Below are 23,463 nucleotides of genomic sequence, written 5' to 3' on the forward strand. Positions count from 1 at the left end.
GATTGTCCACAGCTGTTTGTCTCTGTGTGGTACATTGGGGACCTGGGAGGCTGTATCTCTATCTGGGACGCTGCATGTCATCTCGTGCTTTGTACCAATTCAGTAAGTCTCTGTGTCCTTTGCCCTTCAACTCTGTTGATTAATGTGTATCCACTACCCCAACTACCCCTGATGTGTAGTCATTCACAGGATATGCCTGGGGTCAGGTCATCAGCTCAATCACCTAAAGCCTATATTTGTATCCTCTATTAATTCAGATAACAAGAACTAACATGCTGAAGGATGTCCTGAGCACTTACCAATTAATATCAAAGGACTTCAAATGTTACATGACTTTTGACCCAGTTATTCCATTTCTGGGAACTTGTTTATGAAAGTAACCACAGCCGCAAGTAAAGATTGAACTGTAAGGATGTTCATTACAGCGTTGTTTATAAGGGCAAATAATTTGAAACAACCTCAAAGTCCAAAAAGAGGGCGCTGGTAAATAAATGATCATGCAGCAATTTGACAGTCTATTATGCAGTTATTATGAAAATCAAGATGGAGAAGAAGATACCAAGACATGAAAATATGTGGGATACATTGTTCAATGAAAAAAAAGGGTAACAAAAGCAATATGTACAGTATGAATGGCATTCATTTTATTTCTAGAAGAGTGTGTGGATAGCTAGGATATATCCGTATAAAAAGGAGAACAACCATTTCTTAAAAATAAGTACCGGTGCTACCATCTTGGTTTGTCAGAAAAGGCCTCATCACTTCCTCCTTCTAAACTATCTTCTCAGTGGCATACCAAGAGCGTGGAGGTTAAAAGAGGGGTTCAGTCCAAGAGGGGAGGAGTATTTTACCACTAATGTTGTTTGTGGTGACAATAAAAAAGCAGGCTGGGTTTTAGGGTTTAACTGTTGTTCCTAAATTCTCTACAGATAGTGCCTCTCCTGGTTGCCTGCCTTCAGGGCCACCCGCATCGTGGTTTGCCACTGCTTCCACCCACCTCCCATTTCTATGGAATTCACAACCTCTGGCACATACAAGGCACACAAAAGGTCAAGCGTGAGTAATCCTGATGTGAAGGTTAAGAAAAAGAGCAGCAAAAGCTGACCGCTGTCCATCACTCCATGGTGAGATAGGACGGTTCAGAGTTCTAAGGTCACCTACCACGTGCCCACTGGAAGCGAAAGTCCATGTTACTATCTGGCCAGCCCAGAGTCACTGTCGTGAAAGGATCCAAGTACTGACCGGGTTCCACGCACAGCTCCACATCCCCTCTATCTCTCTGCGGAAAAAGCAGCTGGCTGGTGAGACGCCCTCCACAGCCGGCACCCCACCTTGCGCCCCAGAGCAGCCTGTGCCAGGGGTGGCCACAGTGTGAGGCATGGAGTGGAGACAGACCTGTCTGATCCCCCTAGCCTGCAGGGGATGGATCACTGGGTAAGTGACTAGGACGAGTGCGGGCTGGGTGCCAAGGGTTCATCACGCGTTCAGCTGCATTAACAGAGCCTGCTCTGGGCCAGGCCCAGTGCTTGAGGCCTGGAGATAGAGGAATAGAGACTCAGCCCCCGCCCTTATATCTAGTCTGACAGACAAGGAACCCAACAATTAAAATGCAGAGTGCTAACTGCTGCGATAGAGAGGGCTCAGGGGATCGTGATAATAGATGAGGGAGGAAGTAGGTTGAGAACATCTGTTCCCCCTAAGGGTTTGACAGTGTCTGACTCCTGGGGCTGCTGTGGATCAGATGAGAAAAACGAGTGACGCGCTTCCTCTTGTGTCTGGAGCAGAGGACAGTGCGGAGCTATTACCTCTACACAGCAGACAGCTGGTGTCAGGGCAACCTTCCCAGAGGACAGGACCCCAGGGCTATGGAGCCGGGGAAGGAGGAGGAGTGAGGGTGAGCTGGGGCAACGATGGAGAGCACATGGATTCAAGGAAAGGGGTTGGCAGGCATGTGGTGTGTTCCAGGATCAGTTCTGGTTAGACCTGTTAAACAGCTCAGGCCCAGAGGGCTTGTCCTGGGAATAACAGGAGGCTGTGGCAGAACTCAGTCCCCAGGGGTCTCTCTGGTTTGAGAATAAAACTCAACCCCCTTGCCTTGGCACCTGAGACCCCATGTGATTTGGCCTCTGTCCGTCTCTATAATCTCCTACATCCTCCCCGCCTCCAACAACAGGCCTCAGGGCCTTCTCATCTACATACCTAGACAGCTCGTGTTCTGCTTCCAGGATGGCTGACTGTCCTATCTTCAGGTCCCCACTTAAATGTTACCTCTCAAGAGCCCGTGTCTGATCACATTTGCTAGTCCACCCTCTGTTAGTTGCTGTCACTCTACTGTATTGGTTCTAGTTAGATGCATCACAGTTCTTAATTATATGCTAACTTGTGAGTTAGTCTCACCCACTAAGCTTCCTGAAGGCAGGGACCCCACCTGTTTATTCACCATTGTTTCCCCAGCCCCTAATACCAATCCTTGAACATTGTAGAGGCACAATAAATCTTGTTATTGAATAAATGCATGCATGAGCAATGTCAACAGCAAGGAGTCAAAGACTTAGTCTTGCTATAAATACCAAAAGACCTGGGCCTTTTTTCTCATAGAAGCATTAAAAGCCATGAATTTCCATCCGAGCACTGCCTTAGCTGTATCCCAGAAATTTGGATAGGTTGTATTGTCATTATCACTTAAAATATTTTAAAATATCCTTGTGATTTTTTCGTTTGACCCATTGATCTTTTTTTTAAGACGTGTGCTGTTTAATTTCCAAGATGTCTGAGAGATATCTACGTATCCTAGATAACTTCTTATTGATTTATAACATGCTGCTGTTGTGGTTAGAGGGCGTGCTTCATTTGATTTCAATCCCTCTGGGTTTCTTTTTAAACAGAAGAAGCCTCAGTGATTGCTAGTGCTCTGCTGTTAGCCCCAAAAAGCCCAAATTCAAAACTAAAACAGAGTACTTAGACATCTTTTTCTTGTGAGGTTAAGTGTTTTAAAAAAAATACTCACATTCTTTTCCTGAGCCTTTGTTCCAGGTGGTTCTTGGAGACTGAAAGGAGCTATGAACACAGTGGGGATGGGTGTCAGACGTTGGTGGTGTTTATAAGGTCGCCAAAGGGCAGAGTCAGAGCGTACACTGACGATGCCCTGGGAGTATCTGCCTGTCTTTGGAAATGGTTTAGGGACACGCAGAGAATATTCAGGTTGTAGGAAATGGGTCAAAAGCAAAACCGTCATGTTCACAGCTGGGCTATAGACACCTCTTTGGCAGGTAAGAAAGAGGCGGACAGCTGCCAGTGGCCGGTAGAACAAGATTAAGGTCAGACTTGCAGCTGTTCGCCATTAATGTTTACCTGCCAGTTGAAGGGTGAGGGTGCGGAGCCCTCATCTCATATGCTATTTTCTGTGGTGCAAATGTTCCCATACAGGCAGATTTCAGGATACCAAGGTGACCTCACTGAATGCATAGTGGGAGAGATGGGCACAACCAGCTCTGGCAGGCTGGTAGGAGCTGGACTCAGCACGCCATGGTGTGTTTCTGGATCCATTCACTGGTGTCTTAATGGCTGTGCAAACCTCGGCAGGTTAGTTACTCTTTCTGAGTCTTAGGTGCCTCATCCGTAAAGAAGGCTGAAGGCAGCCCTTATTTCTCAAAGCTCCAGGAGGACCGAATGCTGTGCTGTATATATTAGCGCTTTGTCATCTATTCATCTGTAAAGAATATGAGTGTGTCAAGTTAAAAAAAATGGAAAAGGTACTCTCAGCTGATATGCTCTGAAGATATTGAAATGTGAGTTTGATTAATAGCTAATTAAAGTGTCGTGATTAAGTTAAGCACTTAGGGTTGGTCATTCCATGTGATTGACTAGGCCCTGGTGACTTGGAGGTTTTAAGATCAGGGTATTACTGATCTTTAAAGAATTCCCTGTCAGTGAATTCTTATTCTCACAATGATAAGTTTGAAGGTCTGTAAAATCATACAAAACAAAGCTAAAATGCCAGACACAGAGATCTTTCTTAACCGTAAGAAGGAAGATGGTCCAATAACCCTGAATGAAGAAATCCAGAGAAATTGTTGCTACCCTGATCCTGCCATGAATTAGCTGAGTGACTTTTGCAAAGTCAATTAACCTCCCTGGACCTCAAATTCCATACGTGGAAACTCCTAGGAGGACTGTGGACAGTAAGTAGAACGGACATCTCATATTTTCTTCCCCCGTCCAGGCATCCCCGCCCCCTTCTTTTGATAATGGCACTTACAGATGATATTTTCCCTGGGGAACCATCCCTCCCCACCCTCAGTCCATTGGGTGAATCTGATCCTACGTCATGTTCCGGGGTGGACGTGTGATCCTGGTCTGCCCTGAGTACCGCTCCCCTCTGGTCTCAGCAACAGGTCTAGGAGGGACCATGAACCAAGCTTAGACAAGTGAGAGGCAGCCTCAGGACTTGTTCTGAAAATATCAACACAGAGATGCTCTTTCTCCTCTGGGGTTAAGGACTGAAGCCTGCAGCCATCTTGCTACTACTTGGGAAGAGGGAGTCGGACTGAAGCCAACATAGAACAAAGAGATGGAGAGAGGCAGATTTCCGAAGACACTGAGTGGCTGGATCCTGCTGTGCCTAAACCCTGGACTTTTATTTTCTGAGTTGATAAAATTTCCTTTGGCTTGAGCCATTTTGAACTGCTTTTCTTTCTCTTGCTACTCAAAAGTCCGGGCAAACACAGTCAAGGTGAATTTAAAGACAGTGACATCTACTATTGGCTGCCTACCAACAGCCAATACCCTGCTCCTCCTCTCGGCTGTCAGAATCCATCTTCTCCCACAGAGCCTAAAAATGCTGGATTCCCAGCATCCCTTACAGCTGGGCACCTGACCCAACTTTGGCCAATGGTACCTAAAGGGAAGATTGCTGGGGACTAGTGGGAAAGATTTTTTTCCCTAATATAAAGAGATGCACAGGGGGACATGGGTTTCTGCTGCTGCTGGATAATGCTGGGTTAACAGGTGATGTCTGGAACTGCGGCAGCCATCTTGATTGCATGAGACACAAGCCTAAGGACCAAGCGAAAGCTCTGAGGATGGCAGAGCAGAATGACAGACTGAGCCTGGGTCCTCGCTGGTGACACTGAGCCACTGAACCAACCTTGGAACTAACTTCTTAGTTATGTAAGATAATAAGACTTGAACTTAAAGCCACTTATGTTGGGCTTTCTATTATTTGAAGCCTAAAGCAGTGTAACGAATACAAATTTGAATGTTTTAGAATTCTGTATCAATGGTTGGATGTTCTGTTGCTTACATTATTGCCTATGTAGAGTAACCAGAGAATTCTTAATATCTGTGAAACAAAATAAGCATTCAAAGCTCTGTTTTGAGGGCCCCCTCACTAGATTCCCGAGGAAGTGCAATGCCCTAAACTCCTGGTCACAAGTTTTATACCCCCTTGCAGAAAATTCTTACCTGTGACAGTGATGCTTCCAATTTTCAAACTCAAGTTTGAGAAGGCGTTCCGCACCAGCACAGTGACCAGAAAGGTGCCTGCAATGCAAAGGGTGGAGAATTATGGGCATTGTAATAAATTGTTTAACTTGCTCTGAGACAGTTCTCCCAGCCTGTGCTTCTCCAGTCCTCTGATGGCAGTATCTGACTCTTTCATCATCAAAGAATTTAATGTATCCCTGATGTATGCCAGGCATGGTGCAAGGCTCTGGGGACACAGAGATGAATGAAACATGGTCCTTGTCCTCAAGGCCTTATGGTCTAGTAGGCATGTGGGACACTCCAGTGTGGGAATCGGCATGGAAGGCAGTGTGGGTATGGGGTTGGGGGTCTGCTTCTACCTTGGGGGAGAAAGAAATGGTTAATGAGGTGGGGCAGGGGCTAGAGCTGAAGTTCAAAGGATGAGCAGGTGCTCATTTGCCAGATGAGAGAGGAGATTCCAGCAGAAGGAGGCCCATGACACGGTTTTAAAAGGGTCGAGAGAGTGGGGAGGGGAGAGGAGGATTTGTCAGAAGACTTGGAGAGAGCCGCTGCTACATGAGTATCCCCGCCCCCCTGCCTCCCTCATGGGGAAGAGGTGGTGGGTGCTACCTTCTCTTCTCAAGCCTGGAGAGAAGGTCTTCAGAGAGGGCCCTTGGTGAGCTGGGTATGTGTTCTTTGAGGCTGGGAACCCCCATGGACAGGTTCCTTACTCATGCCCTTGAAATGATCTATGACGGGTGGAGGAGAGGGAAGGGGAGAGAGGAAAGGCAGCATTTCTGCATTTGGGAAATGACTACAGTCGGCTGGAAGCAGCCGAGGACTGGGTGAGAATTTTCTAAGGACCCGATGTTAGCCTTGGCAGCGGGGAGGCGGTGGAGAGGCTAGAGAGAACGAGGAGAACAGAGAAAGGGACCCTGTTGGTGACAGGAGAGCCCCGGACTGAGTGAATTCTTATTCTCAGTAGTTGTAGTTGTCTATTCTCAGTAGTTGTAGTTGTCTGACATCTGTAGTTGTCAGTTGTCTATGAGCCTCAAGAGCCCATAGAAGCTCCTACGAGAGGCGGCTGCAAACATCTGCTGGGCGGTGAGAGCAAGGCCAGCGCCACCAAGTGAGCACCTTCCTGTCCTACCTGGTTCCCTTTCCTTCCCCCCTCACTCCCTTCATCCCTGGAGGTATCCAGTCTGTTTTTCTCATGGGGAGGAAAAGGCTGCTTATCATCTAAGAGAGAGCCCCAAAGTCACAGGGTGTATGGAGATTTTATCTCTTATCTCCTACCAAGTAGCTTTTATAGGAGACAAAAATTAATTTGCATTTGAATTACAGCCTCTTTATTATATTTGCCATTGTCGTTCCATTTCATTTCCAGATTCTTCCTGTTCCAAACTGTACCTTTGGTACCTGGCAAAATTGCGATGTTTCTCTTCTTGACTCTGTCATTCCTTCTGCCATCTCTTTTGCCACATCCCTTGCTGAGGGCATGGTAGCCCATACCTGCACATCATTACCCCCTTTCTCACACACCCCTGAGGTCCAGGGTAGCGGACCTGGGTGGGCTGGAGACTCTGCCACCTTCATCACTTTCCTGCCTGCTGACCTCACCGCACTGCCTTCAGAGACACTCTGTTCTTTCCAGATTAAATGCACGTCAGCTGTGGCCTCCTGCCCTGGCTGGTGCCAGCCGGTCTGCTGCCCTATCTCTATTCCAGGCAGCCTCCTGATACCTCCTCTCTTGTTCCTCTCTCTCCCACCCTTTAGTTTTTACCCATCTCTCCCCCGCAGGGCGTGGACTGCAGTTTCCCAAAACACATTCTCCTCTAGAAATGATGGAAGAAATCCAAGTACTCCCGCTCTCTTCCAGTGATTCTCAGTGGGGGTGATTTTGCTCCCCAGGGCACAGTTGGCAATGTCTGGAGACATCTGTAGTTGTCATGACTTGGGGGCTGGGGCTACTGGCACCCAGTGGGTCGAGGCCAGGGATGCTGCTAAACATCCTACAGTGGACGGGACAGTCCCCACAACAAAGAATTATCTGGTCCCAAATGTCAGAAGTGCCAAAGTTGAGAATCCCTGTGACTATAAGTTCTATAACTGCAAGTAATATCTGTCTCTTCCTTATTTTGTGACCCAGGCTGGATGCTGTGAACCTTCTTTTTGTCTGGGACACACTGAAAAACTGGCTGGCAGAACCCTGGACACCAAGTCAGGAAGGGAAGAGGAGGGAGGTTTGGAAGGGGAGCCACAAACTCCAAGTACCTTCAAGAGGAACTGCCACGTGGTAAGTCCCAAATGGCCCCCCAAGGCTCTCTTTCTCATGGGAGAAGGTTGCATTGAGTCCTGCCACCTCAAAGTTCAGCCTCTCCGGGATACCGTGAGCCGCCGAGACATTGACCAGTAGGTCCTGTCCAAGCTCCAAGTTGCCAGAGCCCAGGAGGCCTGCAGGCCTGACAGGGGCTCCACGAAGTGGATGGTGATGTTTCTGGAGGGGGCAGAGGTGGTGGTGTTGCTGGTGGCTCAGATCTCCAAGTGGTGCATCCCTGGGCCCATCCGTTGCTGGACTGCTCCATCCAGGGTCACACTGTAGGGGAGCGGGCCCCTCTGCATGGTGAACTCAGCCAGGGTTGTGTTACCTGACAGCACAGTGTAAGTCACCCCTGTTCCTAGGTGGAGTAAGACACATTTAAGAATGTCAGTCATGCAGTAGATTATACTGAGGTAGTTCAGACTCCAGTTGTAAAGTCAGATTCCACATATAGACATAGATATGGATATAAAGACATATGTAAGGATATATCCTCCCCACCCAAATATTAAAACGGATTATCTCTGAGTATTGGGTTCATGAGTGATTTTTCTTTCAGGGCCCTCTCTGCTCACCTGCATATTCTAATTATTTTATTTATTTAATTTTATTTATTTGGCTGCGCCGGGTCTTAATTGCAGCACACAAGATCTTCGTTGTCACGTGTGGGTTCTTAGTTGCAGCATGCAGGATCTAGTTCCCTGATGAGGGATCAAACCCGGGCCCCCTGCATTGGGAGCGCGGAGTCTTAACCACTGGACACCAGGGAAGTCCCTCTAATTATTCATACTATGCGTGTGTTACCGTAAACTTAAAAGTTTGTAGTAAAAACCTCAGAACATTTTGTTGATAGAGATATCCTTGTGGCGAGGAAGGCTCAAAAGGTAGCATCTCTTAAGGGTGTGGCTGGTTTTTATGCATGAGAATTAGCCTCCAGTCTTGTCTTGAGTCGAAGCAGTGAAGCCCTTTCCATCTCCATGACTAACTGCCTGAAACCCTGCCCAACGAGAGAACTCAGCCTGTTCACATTAAGGTGGGGCTCCCTTACAGACTGGGGCTGGTTATCCTCGCTGGATGCTAAATATTGTGGTTGACTCTTAAAAAATATGATTTAAACCACTAAATTAGGATTCTTTCCAATAGAAACCAAGCTAGTATATTTCTTGTTTGAGTGATGCTACGGTTGCTGCTGATGGTGTTGACGTAAGCCCTCTGAGAACAGGAACCCTGACTTCCATGTTTATTGCTGCCTCCCCCCCATACCTGACAAAGAGTAATCACTCAATTATATTTGTAGAGTGAAAAAAGATTATCTTAAGTTTTTCCAGGTGCACCTAGCAAGCTATCTTCAGCCAACAAGCACACCAGAACAGAAAGGAGCCCCAAGCACGGTGTTTAAAGTCCCGATATAGATCCATGAAGTTACTGCTCTGAGTGAGGCTCTGGGTGGTATGAGGTTGGACTGAGACATGTCCTTACCTCCACAGCTCTGTGCCACTCAGTTTATATCAACAGGTCTCTGTCCAGATCTCAGACGGGACCTGTGCCTTGAGGAAAGATACTGCCTTCGGTGAGGATGGGAGAGTCTATTGACAGAAGGGGTGATATTCAAAATATTTAACAACTGAAACTGCATGGGCACCAGCTAAGTAGAATGATGTTCTGACAAATCAGAATGGACACTGTGACCAATCGGAATGGATGCTGTGACCAATTAGAATGGACGTTGTGACCAATGAGAAATATTGCTATGACCAATCAGAATAGATGCCATGACAAATCAGAATGGATACGTTGACTGATCAAAATGGACATGATGGCCAATCAGAATGGCCTCTGTGGCCAATCAGAAGAGAAACTGTGAGCAATCAGCACGGACACCAGCCATAACAGCTGCTGTAGTTGATTACCAGCCCTAACTGGGGGCAATGTGATTGTGTCAAGCTGGTCGATGCTGGCTGTGCTGAGATTCACATTCCCCCAACAGGGAATGGCTTGGAAGTTCAAGTCTTGTGATGGGACTAGGGGCATGCAAATGGTCTTCAGAAGGATGGTTGCTCTCACTAGCTTACTAGCCTTGCGACTTTGGCCAAATTTCTCAACCTTCCTTCCATTTCTTCCTCCGTAAAATGTATTGGGTGGGCTACTATATAAGCACTTAGACCAGTTCCTGGTATACCCTAGGTACTAAATAAATGAGTGGCTAAGAAACTAATTCCATAAGTGTTTGCTGTTAGTATTTATTGAAGCCTGGGAGCTAGATGGATAGATTGGGGGCAAATCAAGGCTGCCTTGACCTTGACCATTTCTGCAAACTCACCTCCATCAAGCTCCACCTGAATCCACAGAGGGTCCCTGAAGACTGCCCAGCAGAGAGGGCTGGTTCCTGATGTGGACAGGCCAGAACACCCAGTCACACAGAGCCTCTCCATCTTGTCTCACATCGTCACTTGCTTCTGAGCTATCACGTTCCACTGGCTGGTTGTACACTCGACAAACACGGTGAATTCCCCAGGGGCTGTGAACTGGTGGAAAACGCTGCTGGACAAACTGCCAACAACGGTCAGAAACATTACCAGTGTTGGGCTCACACACACGCGCATTCACATGTGTGCATGTGTGCACTCCCACCATACATCTCCCCCGCTCTGCAAAGATAAAAAACAATGAAGAAAAAGGTGGTACACGACCAAGCCACGCTCTCTGTGTTTGTGAAGGTTACACTGAGACTCCTGGAGCAGGTGAGAAATGGAAGAAATAGCTCTGACTAATTAGGGAGTCGAATGCTTGGCTGCAAGTCCGTTGTCTGCCATTTTCTCCCTCTGTGGCTCATATACACCCCCTCTCTGGGCCTTCTTGCTTCATCTGTAAAATACTATGCCCCAGCCTACCTTTCTGGGCCTTGTTTTCCCCATTTGTAAAGTGGGATGAGTCCAAACATATCAAAATTGTGAGTATGTTTTGCTTCTCATTTTCCCAAGGGGACTAATTTAAAATCTCTCAAATGGCCCCAGAAGATTCATGTGACCTCCCCTCCTGTCCTCCTCCTCAGCTCCTGCCACACTCCCCTTCTGTAACTATACTGGTAGCTCAGGCCTCTTTCCAGTTCATAGAACATGTCACTTCTTCCCCACCCCAAGGCCCAGAAGTGCTCTTTACAGGGAAGCCTCTTGCCCATCCCTTTGCTCATACGCTTGCTCTTCCTTCAGTTCTCAGCTTAAACTTCACCTCCTCAGGGGTGTCTTCTTAGATTCTTTTATAACTGCCATAGCTTTGCTGCTTCTCCTAGGTGACACTCATCCCTTTTGTGCTCGCTTATTTACTGTCATGCTTCCCTGTGGGGCTGTCAGCGCAGACAGTGTCTGTCTAGTTCTCCCTTTATACCTGGCATCTAGCACAGAGCCTAGCACATAGTGAGGGCTTGAGAAATAGTTAACAAATGGATACAGTTGTGATAAAGCTTGGAGAACAGTAACCTGATTCTTGGTGCCGGCCAAGATGGAGTTAGCCCACTATAGCCTATTTCTTCCATTAATCACAACTAAAAACCTGGGCAGAACACAAAAAGAAACTACCCAAGGACCCTGAAAAGTAAAAAACAGTAGGCAGGTTGCGGGTGAAAGTCAAAACTTTAAGAAGTTTTATCATCCATAAAGACGGGAGTTTCCTGTTTTCTTTCTGGGTTTTTTTTTGTGGGGGGTTTTTTGTTGTTGTTGTTGTTTGTTTGTTTGTTTAATCTCCTTTATCTCTTGACTTTGTCCCGAGGGTAGTCTGGGTCATGGTACTGCACAGTGAGTAAAGAAAACAAAAACCCCGAGAGAAACACCCTCTGTTTAGCCAGAGAACCAGAAAAAGGGCCCCAGTGAGTCTGAGACTACAGAGGAAATACCCACTTTTGTTTTGTGTTAGTCTTTTTTTTTTCTCTCCTGTACCTACCCCAGGCTGTCCTCTCTCTTGGAGCCTCACTGACTGTGTGGGGTGATGCAGACCCCAAAATCCCTAAGAGAAAACTAATCTTTCTATCCAGAGGATCCATGGAAAGGGGCCTGTGGGAGCTGGAGATTGTGGGGAAAGTCCTGAAAAGGAGAGATGCAGAGAAGATGATTCCCTAATTTTGTGTATGGCCCAGCATGAATCATGAGTTCACCCAGAAACTGCACATGTGCAGAACAGACCCAAAGAAATATAGCAAAGGCCTCTTGGACTAAAGTACAGCGTAAACCAGCACCCCAAGTGGCACATGAATGGAACAGACCCTGACGGTTTTGGAAACTGAACTGGAATGGGAACCACTGCTCACAGAAGGCAAGTCAGAATGTGTGGTCTGAACCTAACTGGGTTGGTTGCCTGCTAAAACAAAACAAACAGACAAGAAAAAATTAACATTTTCCAGAATATTCTTAAAAGGACCCAGAGTGTCAGAACCTACTACCTAAAATGTTCAGAATATAATCCAGAATTGCCTGATACACAAAGAACCAGGAAAATGTGGCCAAATTTCAAGGGAAAACATAATCAGTAGATGTCAACCCTGAGGTAACTCAGATATTAAAATGTCAAAGACTTTAACCCAACTATTATAACTATGCTCCATGAAGTAAAAGGAAACTCTCTTGAAATGAATGGAAAGCTAGACATTCTCAGCAGAGAAGCCAAAACTATTAACAAGAGCCAAGGGGAAATTTTAGAAATTAATAACACAATGTCTGAAATAAAAGATTCATTGGTTGGATGCAATAGCAGAATTGAGATGGCAGAGGGAAAAGTCGGTGAGCTTGAAGACAGAGCAAGAGAAATTATCCAATCTAAAGAACATAGAGAAAAAAATATTAAAAATTTTTAAAATGAGCAGAATGTCAGCAATCTGTGTAACAATATCTAAAGATAAAACATTTGTGTTATTGGAGCACCAGAGAGAAGAAAGAGGTTGCTGTAGAAAAATATATTTGAAGAAATAATGGCTGAAAACTTTCCAGATTTGACAAAGCACATAAATTTAAAGATTCAAGAAGTTCTGTGAAACCCCAAATGTAAAAAACAAACAAACAAAAACAAAACAAAAAAAACCTTAAAGAAAACTTTGCCCACACATATAGTGAAGTGTGGGAACAAAATTAGGGAATCATCTTCTCTGCATCTCTCCTTTTCAGGACTTTCCCCACAATCTCCAGCTCCCACAGGCCCCTTTCCATGGATCCTCTGGATAGAAAGATTAGTTTTCTCTTAGGGATTTTGGGGTCTGCATCACCCCACACAGTCAGTGAGGCTCCAAGAGAGAGGACAGCCTGGGGTAGGTACAGGAGAGAAAAAAAAAAGACTAACACAAAACAAAAGTGGGTATTTCCTCTGTAGTCTCAGACTCACTGGGGCCCTTTTTCTGGTTCTCTGGCTAAACAGAGGGTGTTTCTCTCGGGGTTTTTGTTTTCTTTACTCACTGTGCAGTACCATGACCCAGACTACCCTCGGGACAAAATTGAAGATAAAAAAAATCTTGAGATCAGTCTGAAAAAAAAGTGATACACTACATGTAGAGAAAACAGTGATTTGAATGCCTGTAGATTTCTTTGGAAACTGGAGGTCAGAGACAGTGAATGACATCTTCAAAGTGCTGAAAGAAAAGAGCTGTCAACACATAATTCTATAGCCAGCAACAATATCTTCCAGGAATTAAATCAAAATAAAGACATTCTCAGGAATGAAGAAATTCTGTAAGAGACTTTGTTGCTGCAAAATCTACTTTAAAAGAAATGCTTGGGCTTCCCCAGTGGCTCAGTGGTTAAGAATCTGCCTGCCAGTGCAGTTCGAGCCCTGGTCCAGGAAGATCCCACATGCCGTGGAGCATCTAAGCCCGTGTGACGCAACTACTGAGCCTGTGCTCTAGAGCCCATGAGGCACAACTACTGAGCCCGTGCACCACAACTACTGAAGCTCATGTGCCTAGAGCCCGTGCTCCACAACAAGAGAAGCCACCGCAATGATGAAGCCCGTGCACTGCAACGAACAGTAGCCCCTGCTCGCCACAACTAGAGAAAGCCCGTGTGCGGCTACAAAGACCCAACACAGCCATAAATAAATAAATAAACAAACAAATTTATTTTAGAAAAAAATGAAAAAGGCAATTTGAAGGAAGTTTTTCCAGCTGAAGGGAAATGATATCAGAGGGAAACTCGAAACTTCAGGAATGAAGAGAGAGTGCAAGAAAAGGTAAATATCTTGGTAAATGTAGCCTATTTTTCTCCCCTTAAGTTCTTTAATATATGTATGACTGTTGAAAGGGCTTTTCAATGTATGTAAAAATCCTACAACTGACAATTATAACATAAAAGATGGCAGGCAAAGGAAACTATATGCTGGTAAGGCCATAACATTTTACCTGAAGTGGAAAATATTAACTCTAAGTAGATTGTGAAAGGTTAGATATGTATATTGTAATCCCCAAGGAAGCTATTTAAAAAGTAATACAAAGAAAAATAACCAAAAAAGCCAATAGGTAAGCTAAAATGGAATGCTGAAAATATTCAAATAATCCAAAAGAGGGGAAGAAAGGAGAGGAGTGGGGGAAAATAAACAGAGGGTGCAAACAGAACACAGATAACAAAATAGTAGACCTAAATCTAACTATATCAATAATTACATTAATTGTAAACAATCTAAACATACCAATTATTATGCCAGATGAGATTTTAAAAAACCAAGACTCATCTGTATGCTGTCTATAAGATGCCCGCTTTAAATATGACAATATAGATAGGTTAAGAGTAAAAGGATGGTCGTATAGCACAGGGGACTCTACTCAGTGCTCTGTGGTGACCTAAATGGGAAGGAAATACAAAAAAGAGGGGATATATGTATACGTATAGCTGATTCACTTTGCTATACAGTAGAAACTAATACAACATTGTAAAACAACTATACTCCAATAAAAATTTTTTTAAAATAATCACTTTGAGAAAACAGTTAACAACAACAACAAAAAAGTAAATGGATGGAAGAAAGATGTAACAGCAAACACTAATCAAAAGAATGTTGGAGTGGCCATTATTAGTATCAAACCATGTAGAGTTCAGAACAAGGAGACTAACTGTAGAAATGTGAAGATGGCCTTGAATCCTACCTGTTTTTCAGCAATCTGTCTGGAAGAAGCAATTTATTCCATTCTCTAAACTCTGGTGCCAACTGAAATTGCCCAGGACTAAAAAGCAGAGAAATGGATTTTTCTTGATTTGTCACCCAGTGATCTCACCCAAGAGAAAAGAGTGCAAAGTGGTTTAGTAACTGCTGCCAACAAAGAGAAGCTGTGCTTGGAGTACAAAGCAATGGAGACAACAACTTAAATTTAATGATCCTATGACCCAGGAATTCCACTCCTGGGTATAAACCCAACAGAAATGTGTACATATGTGCATGAAAAGGCATGTACTAGAATGTTCACAGTTGCACAAGTTGTAATAGTACAAATGGGAAACCACCCCAATGCGTATCAACACTAGAATGGATAAGTTGAGGAATATTCATACAACAGAATGTTATACAGCAGTGAGAAAGAAGAAATCACAGTTATACACAGCAATATGCATAAATCTCAAAAACATACTGAGCAGGGACTTCCCTGGTGGCGCAGTGGTTAAGAATCCGCCTGCCAGTGCAGGGGGCACGGGTTCATGCCCCGGTCTGGGAAGATCCCACATGCCGCAGAGCAACTAAGCCCGTGTGCCTAGAGCCTGTGCTCCGCAGCAAGAGAAGCCACCACAATGAGAAGCCCGCGCACCGCAACGAAGAGCAGCCCCCGCTCGCCACAACCAGAGAAAGCCCACACGCAGCAACGAAGACCCAACGCAGCCAAAATAAATAAATAAAATAAATTAAAAAAAAAAAAAAAAAAAAAAAAAACATACTGAGCAGAAGTAAGACACAAGAGAAAATATACTTTACGATTCTATTTATAAAAATTTCAAACACAGGTCACAGTAGTCGATGATGTTAGAAATCAGTATCCTTGTGGGGGGGGCGGCCCGTGGAGGATTTCTGGGTACTGGGTCATGTTTTGTTTCTTGATCTAGGTGCTGGTTACATGGATGTGTTTATTGTCTAAAAATTAATTGAGCTGTATCTTTTTGTGCAGTTTTCTATACATATCTTATGCCTCAATAAAAAGTTGAAAAATTACTTCAAAATTCCATCACTTACTGGTTTGTATACACTGCTTTGATACTTGACGTGAATATGATACAATTTAATGAGAGGTCCCCCAGACTCAGCTCTGTCCAGAGGTGACTCAAAATAAAGACCCAAGAATTATGGCAATACCCAGATCTGTCAGTAGGTGGCGCTGAATTACCCAACGCTGGACTTGGACAAATTTCACTTTATTCAAATTGTGTCTATAGGCACATCATATAATTTCAGAAATGTAGAAAGTTTCCGACGACAAACAGAGAAACAAAACAGCTTGCCATGCAAATGAACACAAGACATGGGGAGTGCAAGGCTAGAAGGAGCTTTTAAAGGAGAAATCCTTTGACTTCTTACGCTGTTTCTATTTGAGGTTGAATCCTATCCATTAGCTCATGTGATTTATCTAGGGTGGAGACAGAGTCCGATTTGAAAAATTCACCTGTTAGCCTAATGAGGAGTTAAGCAAAAGTAGGAGTCCGTACAAACACATTTTAAAAAAGCATAGTGACGTTTGCACGAAGTATGTGACTTCTGTATACTTAAAATTCATGCCATTTTTCACACTGTAAACTGAGTTCTGAGGCTGCTAGTGCTGATAAGAAAGCATCAGAAATATATCTCCCAATGTTAATAAAAATGATAGCAGAAGGTGAGTGGGTAGTTTCAAGGTCTAACAGATCTTTACAGTAGACAAAATTGGGTTATCGGGTTGGAGTGATGGTGGAGGGTATCACCATTTATTTCTTTCAAAAGAGAAAAGAAAATGCAGTAGCTTTCACTTACAGCAAATGCCCAGAGGGTTTGCAAATGTAAAGCATTGTTTATTGCTGTTTCTCTTAGATTATGAAAACATTTAATCACACAGAGAATTCCAGAGAGTAATATGATAAACACCCTTGGACTCACCTCCAGAGTGGACAAATATTTGCATTTTGTCCCATTTGCTCCAGTTTTTAACTACATTTGTATATTACTGAAATGTCCTTGTGTAACTACAGAACTTAGCAGGGCTACAGTCAGTCAATTTTGACTTATGCCAAATGCAATTTGTATAAAATTTGGGGGCTGAAAGACTATGTAACTTAGCATTTCTTGTTTTTTTTTTTTTAATTTATTTATTTTTGGCTGTGTTGGATCTTCGTTTCTGTGCGAGGGCTTTCACTAGTTGCAGGGCGCGGGGACCACTCTTCATTGCGGTGTGCGGGCCTCTCACTATCGCGGCCTCTCTTGTTGCGGAGCACAGGCTCCAGAAGCGCAGGCTCAGCAGTTGTGGCTCACGGGCCCAGTTGCTCCGCGGCATGTGGGATCCTCCCAGACCAGGGCTCGAACCCGTGTCCCCTGCATCGGCAGGCAGATTCTCAACCACTGCGCCACCAGGGAAGCCCCAGCATTTCTTGTTTTATCGATGAAATGGTAGCAAACGGGAAGAAACCTGCAGAATAATGCCATGGGTATTTCTATCACTTAAACCTTTTTTTTCTCCAAAGCAACTTCATATTTAATTTCTCATTTTACTCTGTGAAACAGTTAAGATCGCCATCAATATAAATGTGATAGGGAAGGAAATGGAAACCCAGAGATCGTCTCTGGGTCTCACATCGTATCTAGGATAAGAACCCCAGCCTCTGGACACATTTTATTTTGCGGCATGGCACAATGCCTGAGACCCCAGAGGACTTCTGAGTTTGAGACCCGCACTCACAGGATCAGATTTGGACTGTGGACCGGGTTGGTCCCCGGGTTGCCCCAGCCCACCCAGGCCTTCTGGGAATGGCAGGCACCCACAGGGCTGAATTCAGAACCTCTAGCCCACACAGAGTAGAACCAGAGATGTTTCAGGGTTAGGAGAGGTGCTTATGGGCCTCCATGATTTCGTGGGGATCCTTGATTTCTCTGAAATGAGCCAGATGCCAAGGAGGATCTGGAACTGTTGGGGTACCCCTTTAGCTGGGGCACCCAGCAGGGTAGAATGGAGCTTATTCCAGGCCCAGGTAGGACTTTGAAATGTTATGAATTGTGTTCAGCTGCCATCAGCTTGGGGAGCTACTCTTCCCTGGAGGATGCAGCGTCTGGTGCCCTTGGGCCCCGATGCTGCGTGCTGTGTTCTCCAACAGGGCCTAAGAGCCTAAGAGCCTGAGCTTTGATTCCAGGCAGCCCTGGCTTGCCTGGCTATGCTGTCACTCACCAGCTGCGTGGCTTGGGCAGTGCTACTGGACCTCTTGAAGCCTCAGTAGCTTTGTCTGTAAAACAAGATGATTATGTAGTTCAGCACTGTCCAACAGAAACTGTGTGAGCCACGTGTGTCATTGTAAACTTTCTAATGGTCACACTGAAAAAAGTGAGAAGGAGCAGGTGAAATTAATTTTAAAAAATTATTTCCTTAACCCCAGTAGATCCAAAATACTATCATTTCAATGTGTAATCAGTATCAAAACATCACTTAGTGAGATATTTTACATTCTTTCATGGGAAGGGAGCTACATCTTCAATATCCCACGTGCATTTACATTTACAGCACATCTCAGTTGAGAGCAGCTGTATTCCAAGGGCCCAGCAGCTCATATGGTGAGTGGCTGTTATTCAGGACAGAGTAGCTCCTGCTCATGGGGTTGTTGTGAGGATTAAGTGAGATTGGGTGTGAAAGCTGCTTAGCTGGACTGTTATTAATATTGCTACTATTATTTTTATTATCCTTATCAACAAAAAACATTCGTACACGCAGGTGAGCATCTTCTTCACCCCGTTACTGACTCCTTGGACAGTGACTCGGGAGATTCCGCAGAGCCGAGCTAAAAGGACCCAGCTCTCCATGACTGTTTGAGTGACCTTCTCCATTGAGAAAACCTGTGAGCACCATTCCTCCCATTCCCATATGTATGCCCCTTTGTACTGTGACTCTGCCTCTCCTTCCACCAACAGGTGGAGACTGTTTCTCCACCTGTTCAGTGTGGGCTTGGCCATGGAACTTGCTCTGGTCAATGGGACATTAGAAAATGTGACACAAGTAGTGATTTGAAAAATGCTTACACATTGGGCCTTGCTTTCACTCCCTGCTGGAAACTCTTCTGCCACCATGCAGATGAGCCTAGGCTAGCCTGTTGGGTGATGAGTGACACATGCCACTAGCTGACATCCAGCTAACTGCCAGACAAAAGAATGAGGCCTTCCTAGGCCATCCAGCTGAGGTAGTCCAGACAAGAAAAGACACCTAACTGATCCAAAGAACCATGAAAAATTATAACTATTATTGTAAGTCACTAAGTTTTGTGGTGTTTTGTTATGAAGCAGAAACTGACTGATACATTTTTTTCTCAAGACTCAGAAATTCCTCTTACCTTGTGGGGTAGTAGGGATCAAAAGTGTGGCCATCCCCCATATTAATTATACAGGACAGGTTTCCAATGTAGGGACAGAGGAGCCATGTAAGGGAAATGGTGACATTGTGAAAGATGAAACTCTTGGGCTTCCCTGGTGGCGCAGTGGTTGAGAGTCCAGCTGCCGATGCAGGGGACGTGGGTTCGTGCCCTGGTCTGGGAGGATTCCACATGCCATGGAGCGGCTGGGTCCGTGAGCCATGGCCGCTGAGCCTGCGTGTCCGGAGCCTGTGCTCTGCAACAGAAGAGGCCACAGCAGTGGGAGGCCCGTGTACTGCAAAAAAAAAAAAAAAAAAAAGATGAAACTCTCATTGCCCACCATCAGCTTCAGGCCTGCACATCAAAACTCAAAATACCATTTGCTGTTGCAAAGCAGATGTTTCTGTTTAAAACCTACTTTCTTCTATCTACCTGACCTTTATCTTTAGTGGGGCTTTTAAAGTCTTAAAATTTTTACTTTTTAAAGTTCTTTTGAATTTTATTTTTCATTCCTAGGTAATACATGACCCAGATACAGAATCTGAAGTGTACAAAAGGGTCTACAGTGAAAAGAAAGTCCTCCCCGACTGCTACCCCTCAGTCCCCCAGTTCTGCTCCCCAGAGGCAGCCATTGTTACCAGTCTCCTGGGTCTCTTTCCAGAGATACCTACACACTCACAAGCATGTACATACTTTTCTGTTTATACAAATGGTGCTCTGTTCACTATTTGGCACCTTCCATTTTTTTCACTTAGAATATTTTGGAGATTGTTCTATATGAATTCAGTTAGAGCTGCCTTATACTCTTTAATAGCTGCACGATGTACCCTAATTTATTTAACCAGGATCCATTGATTGTCTAAGTGTATTTTATAATGATTAAAAAGGCAAGAGGCAAAGCACCTTTAGGAAAATCTCCTTGGCTAGGGTGGCTGATGAATCATCGTTAGCAGTTTAGTGCACATTAAATTTTACAAATTTGAGCTTCACAAGTTGGCCTGGAGGATGGGGTGAGGGGTAGAATCTGTGGCGGTTCACCCAGCCATGGGCTGATGGGTGCAGCACAGTCTTTTGGTTTCTGACTTAAATGAGAAGGGAAAATATGTAAGGACCTGAATGCAAATGAAAAGGACTTTCTTGAGCTGGTCAGAAAGCCACTGTGGTCCTGATTGGTACGGATTCGTGATCATCCGAGGAAACTCAGGGTGCAGCAGGTCCTTCTGGGCACAGAGGCAGGAGCTGGGGGGCAGGGGATACTGCTGGATGAAGTCCTTCCCTTCAGAAATCAGAAACTGACGGTGATCAGAACCCACCGATTCACGAGGGACAAGATATTTGAAATCAAAGTCAGGACAGAAAATCTGGTCCATGTGGTAGCCAGACCCAACTCACCCCCCTACCCCTAAGCTACCCGTCTGTCTGATGACAGCAGGGCTGCAACTGGCAGATCTCCAAGGGCACCCTTTGTCCAGGAGCAAAACCACCAAACGGAAAGTGCTGCCAAACCATGTGGCCTCTCTTCCCAGAAAATGGAACAAGACACCCTGCTCACTCTTATTCCACCCAAGTGTGTTCTGCAAACTAGTGCCACCCCCCCTTCCTGCATCCTCTCCTCCGTGCAGCCCTCTTCCTCCTGTCCCCAAGGACCCCGCTCTCCTGGATGGCCCCTGGGGACCCCAACCTTCTCTGACTCATCTTTCCCCTTCAGAGTTCCTTGAACCATTACTCACGGACTCGGTAGAATTTGCCGTTCTGACCGATTAATTGGTTGGACAATGGCATAATGTGGCGTCCCAGCTTGAGGGGAAATTTGCACTCACACTGTGATAGGAATGAACTCGATACAGCCATCTTGGAGGGTAATGTGGCAATGTCTACTAACATTTAAAATGCACGTACCCTGTGACCCAGCATTTCCGCTACGAGGGATCTCTCCTCTAAAAATAATCCCAGGCGTATGTCAAGATATATGCACAAGAATGCACAAGAGAGCACTGCAGAGTGATACATAACAACAAAAACTCAGAAGCAACCCCAAAAGGGGTCCATCAAGAGGGGAACAGGTTGGACTTCCCTGGTGGAACAGTGGTTACAAATCCGCCTGCCAATGCAGGGGACATGGGTTTGATCCCTGGTCTGGGAAGATCCCACATGCCGCAGAGCAACTAAGCCCGTGCACCACAACTACTGAGCCTGCGCTCTAGAGCCCGTGAACCACAACTACTGAGCCCACGTGCTGCAACTACTGAAGCCCACGCGCCTGGAGCCCGTGCTCCACAACAAGAGAAGCCACCGCAATGAGAAGCCCGCGCACCGCAATGAAGAGTGGCCCCCGCTCACCACAACTAGAGAAAGCCTGCGTGCAGCAACAAAGAACTAAAGCAGCCAAAAATAAATTAATTAATTAATTTAAAAAAAGAGGGGAACGGGTTAAATAAATTTTGACATAATCTTACGATGGGATACTATGCAGTCATTAAAAGAATAAGGTAGTGACTTGGAGAGATGTCCAGGATATATTATTAAGTGAAAAAAATTGAGTTGTAGACATATACATCTATACGTTCATACACAGCCATGTCTATGAAAACACTTTAAAAAGCAGGGAAGATTTATTCTAAACAACTGAGTAGTTTCTTTATGAGGAGTAGAATTGTTGAATTGAAGGGAGGGATTCTTCCTTCTTGATTTATAAAACTTTTATAAATTCTGGTAATATGGGTTATTTTTATGGTTTTTTAGATTTGTAAAAGTCCCTGTGCATTCTAAAATGGCAGTCTACAGGGAGGGTGGTGGTTGAGTGCGTGTGGCATGTGGGAATCCTTCCAATCAAGTAATCTTGGTTTTGTCTGTTGTGTTTATTGGGTCACCGCATGAAATTTAATTTGAAGCGTCCTGGGGTTAAAACAGTTGTTTTTCAACTTCTGGCTTGATGGCTTGTTTTGCAACTGAACCTCAAATGCTTTACCCTGCAGCTAAGCCAGGTGGGGAGGGCAAGCCACAGGGCAGCAGTTTTGGGTGAGGAGGTCTCTCAGTACTGAGCAGATCCACCCCCATGGATAGCTGCACCCTCTGCTCCAAGGAGGGCTAGAGATAAGAAGGGAATTCCCACACCCAGGCAAGTTGGGGACTCACCTTCCCAGCAGTGGTACTGCACCCACAGGTAACTGCCCCAGGTGGGCCACAGGTCTCCAAAGTAGGTCCCATCTGCTGCCCCCTGGCAGGCCTGCAGCCCCCTGGCACTGGCCTGGGAGGCACCCACATCCCAGCGGAAGCAGAAACCGTGTGAAGGACATTAAAGGATAGGGTCAGACAGAGATGAGTGACCTTGAATTCGTTCATTCACCCACCATCCCCCCAACAAGTACCTGTTGGTATCTCCTGAAGACCGGGCACTGAGCCCGGTGCTGGGGGAGAAACAAGCAGGATTCCTGCCCTCAAATATCTCAGGGTCCAGCACAATGGTTCCCAAACTTCAGAATACCAGAATCCCCTGGAGGGTTTATGAAGACAAAAATTTCCAGACCCTGATTCTGATTCAGTAGATTTGGAGGGCAGCTTGAGAATTTGCTTTTCTAACAAGCTTCCAGGCGATGTCGATGCTGCTGGCCCAGGGACCCCACTTTGAGAACCACTGGTCCAGTAGCATCTACTCAGATGGTCTAAGGTAGAAACCTACATCCTGAGAACTGGCAAAGAGGGCACAAGATTAGGAACCCTGTGTCTGCCACGGGCACCAGGTGCCCACAGGAGGGAGGAGTGTGGAGACCCAAGGCCAGAAACCTCAGGGTCATCCCAACACCCATTCCCTCTGCCCATGTAGACATAATAGATGCCTACAGAGAGGCCTGGAGAAGGGACAGGCAGATGCTGTGACCCTCCAGTGCTTCCCCAACATCCTGGGGCTAGGGTCTGGGTTCCTCAGGCACTAGTGCCCCACCTCCCCCCATGCTGAGTGCTTTGCAGTTCCCTGCACCTACCACGCTCTTCCTCGGATTTGCATGGGTTCCTCCCTCTCCCCAGAACACCCATCCCCATTCACCCAGCTGTCCTTTTCCTGCGTGACTCCTATCATATCTTCAGGTCTCAGCTTAGATCTCACCTCTTCTGGGAAGGTGACCAGCCCTTTGACCGTTGGTCCACAGATCCACC

The 23,463-nt window shown here is 45.5% G+C and overlaps 1 protein-coding gene across 1 annotated transcript in view; it reads right to left on the reverse strand.

Annotated features, from left to right (window-relative positions):
- PKD1L2 (polycystin 1 like 2) overlaps positions 1–23,463 on the reverse strand; it is an 83,042-nt gene that overhangs the window by 51,791 nt on the left and 7,788 nt on the right. The window contains 9 exon segments of the mRNA XM_032614834.1: positions 1,162–1,279; positions 3,008–3,057; positions 5,464–5,541; positions 7,738–7,908; positions 7,911–8,141; positions 10,104–10,333; positions 19,294–19,426; positions 19,639–19,665; positions 22,447–22,547. Coding sequence (XP_032470725.1) covers positions 1,162–1,279; positions 3,008–3,057; positions 5,464–5,541; positions 7,738–7,908; positions 7,911–8,141; positions 10,104–10,333; positions 19,294–19,426; positions 19,639–19,665; positions 22,447–22,547 — 1,139 coding nt within the window.

Source organism: Phocoena sinus, chromosome 19, assembly GCF_008692025.1.
Source record: "Phocoena sinus isolate mPhoSin1 chromosome 19, mPhoSin1.pri, whole genome shotgun sequence".
In the NCBI taxonomy this organism is placed as follows: Eukaryota; Metazoa; Chordata; class Mammalia; order Artiodactyla; family Phocoenidae; genus Phocoena; species Phocoena sinus.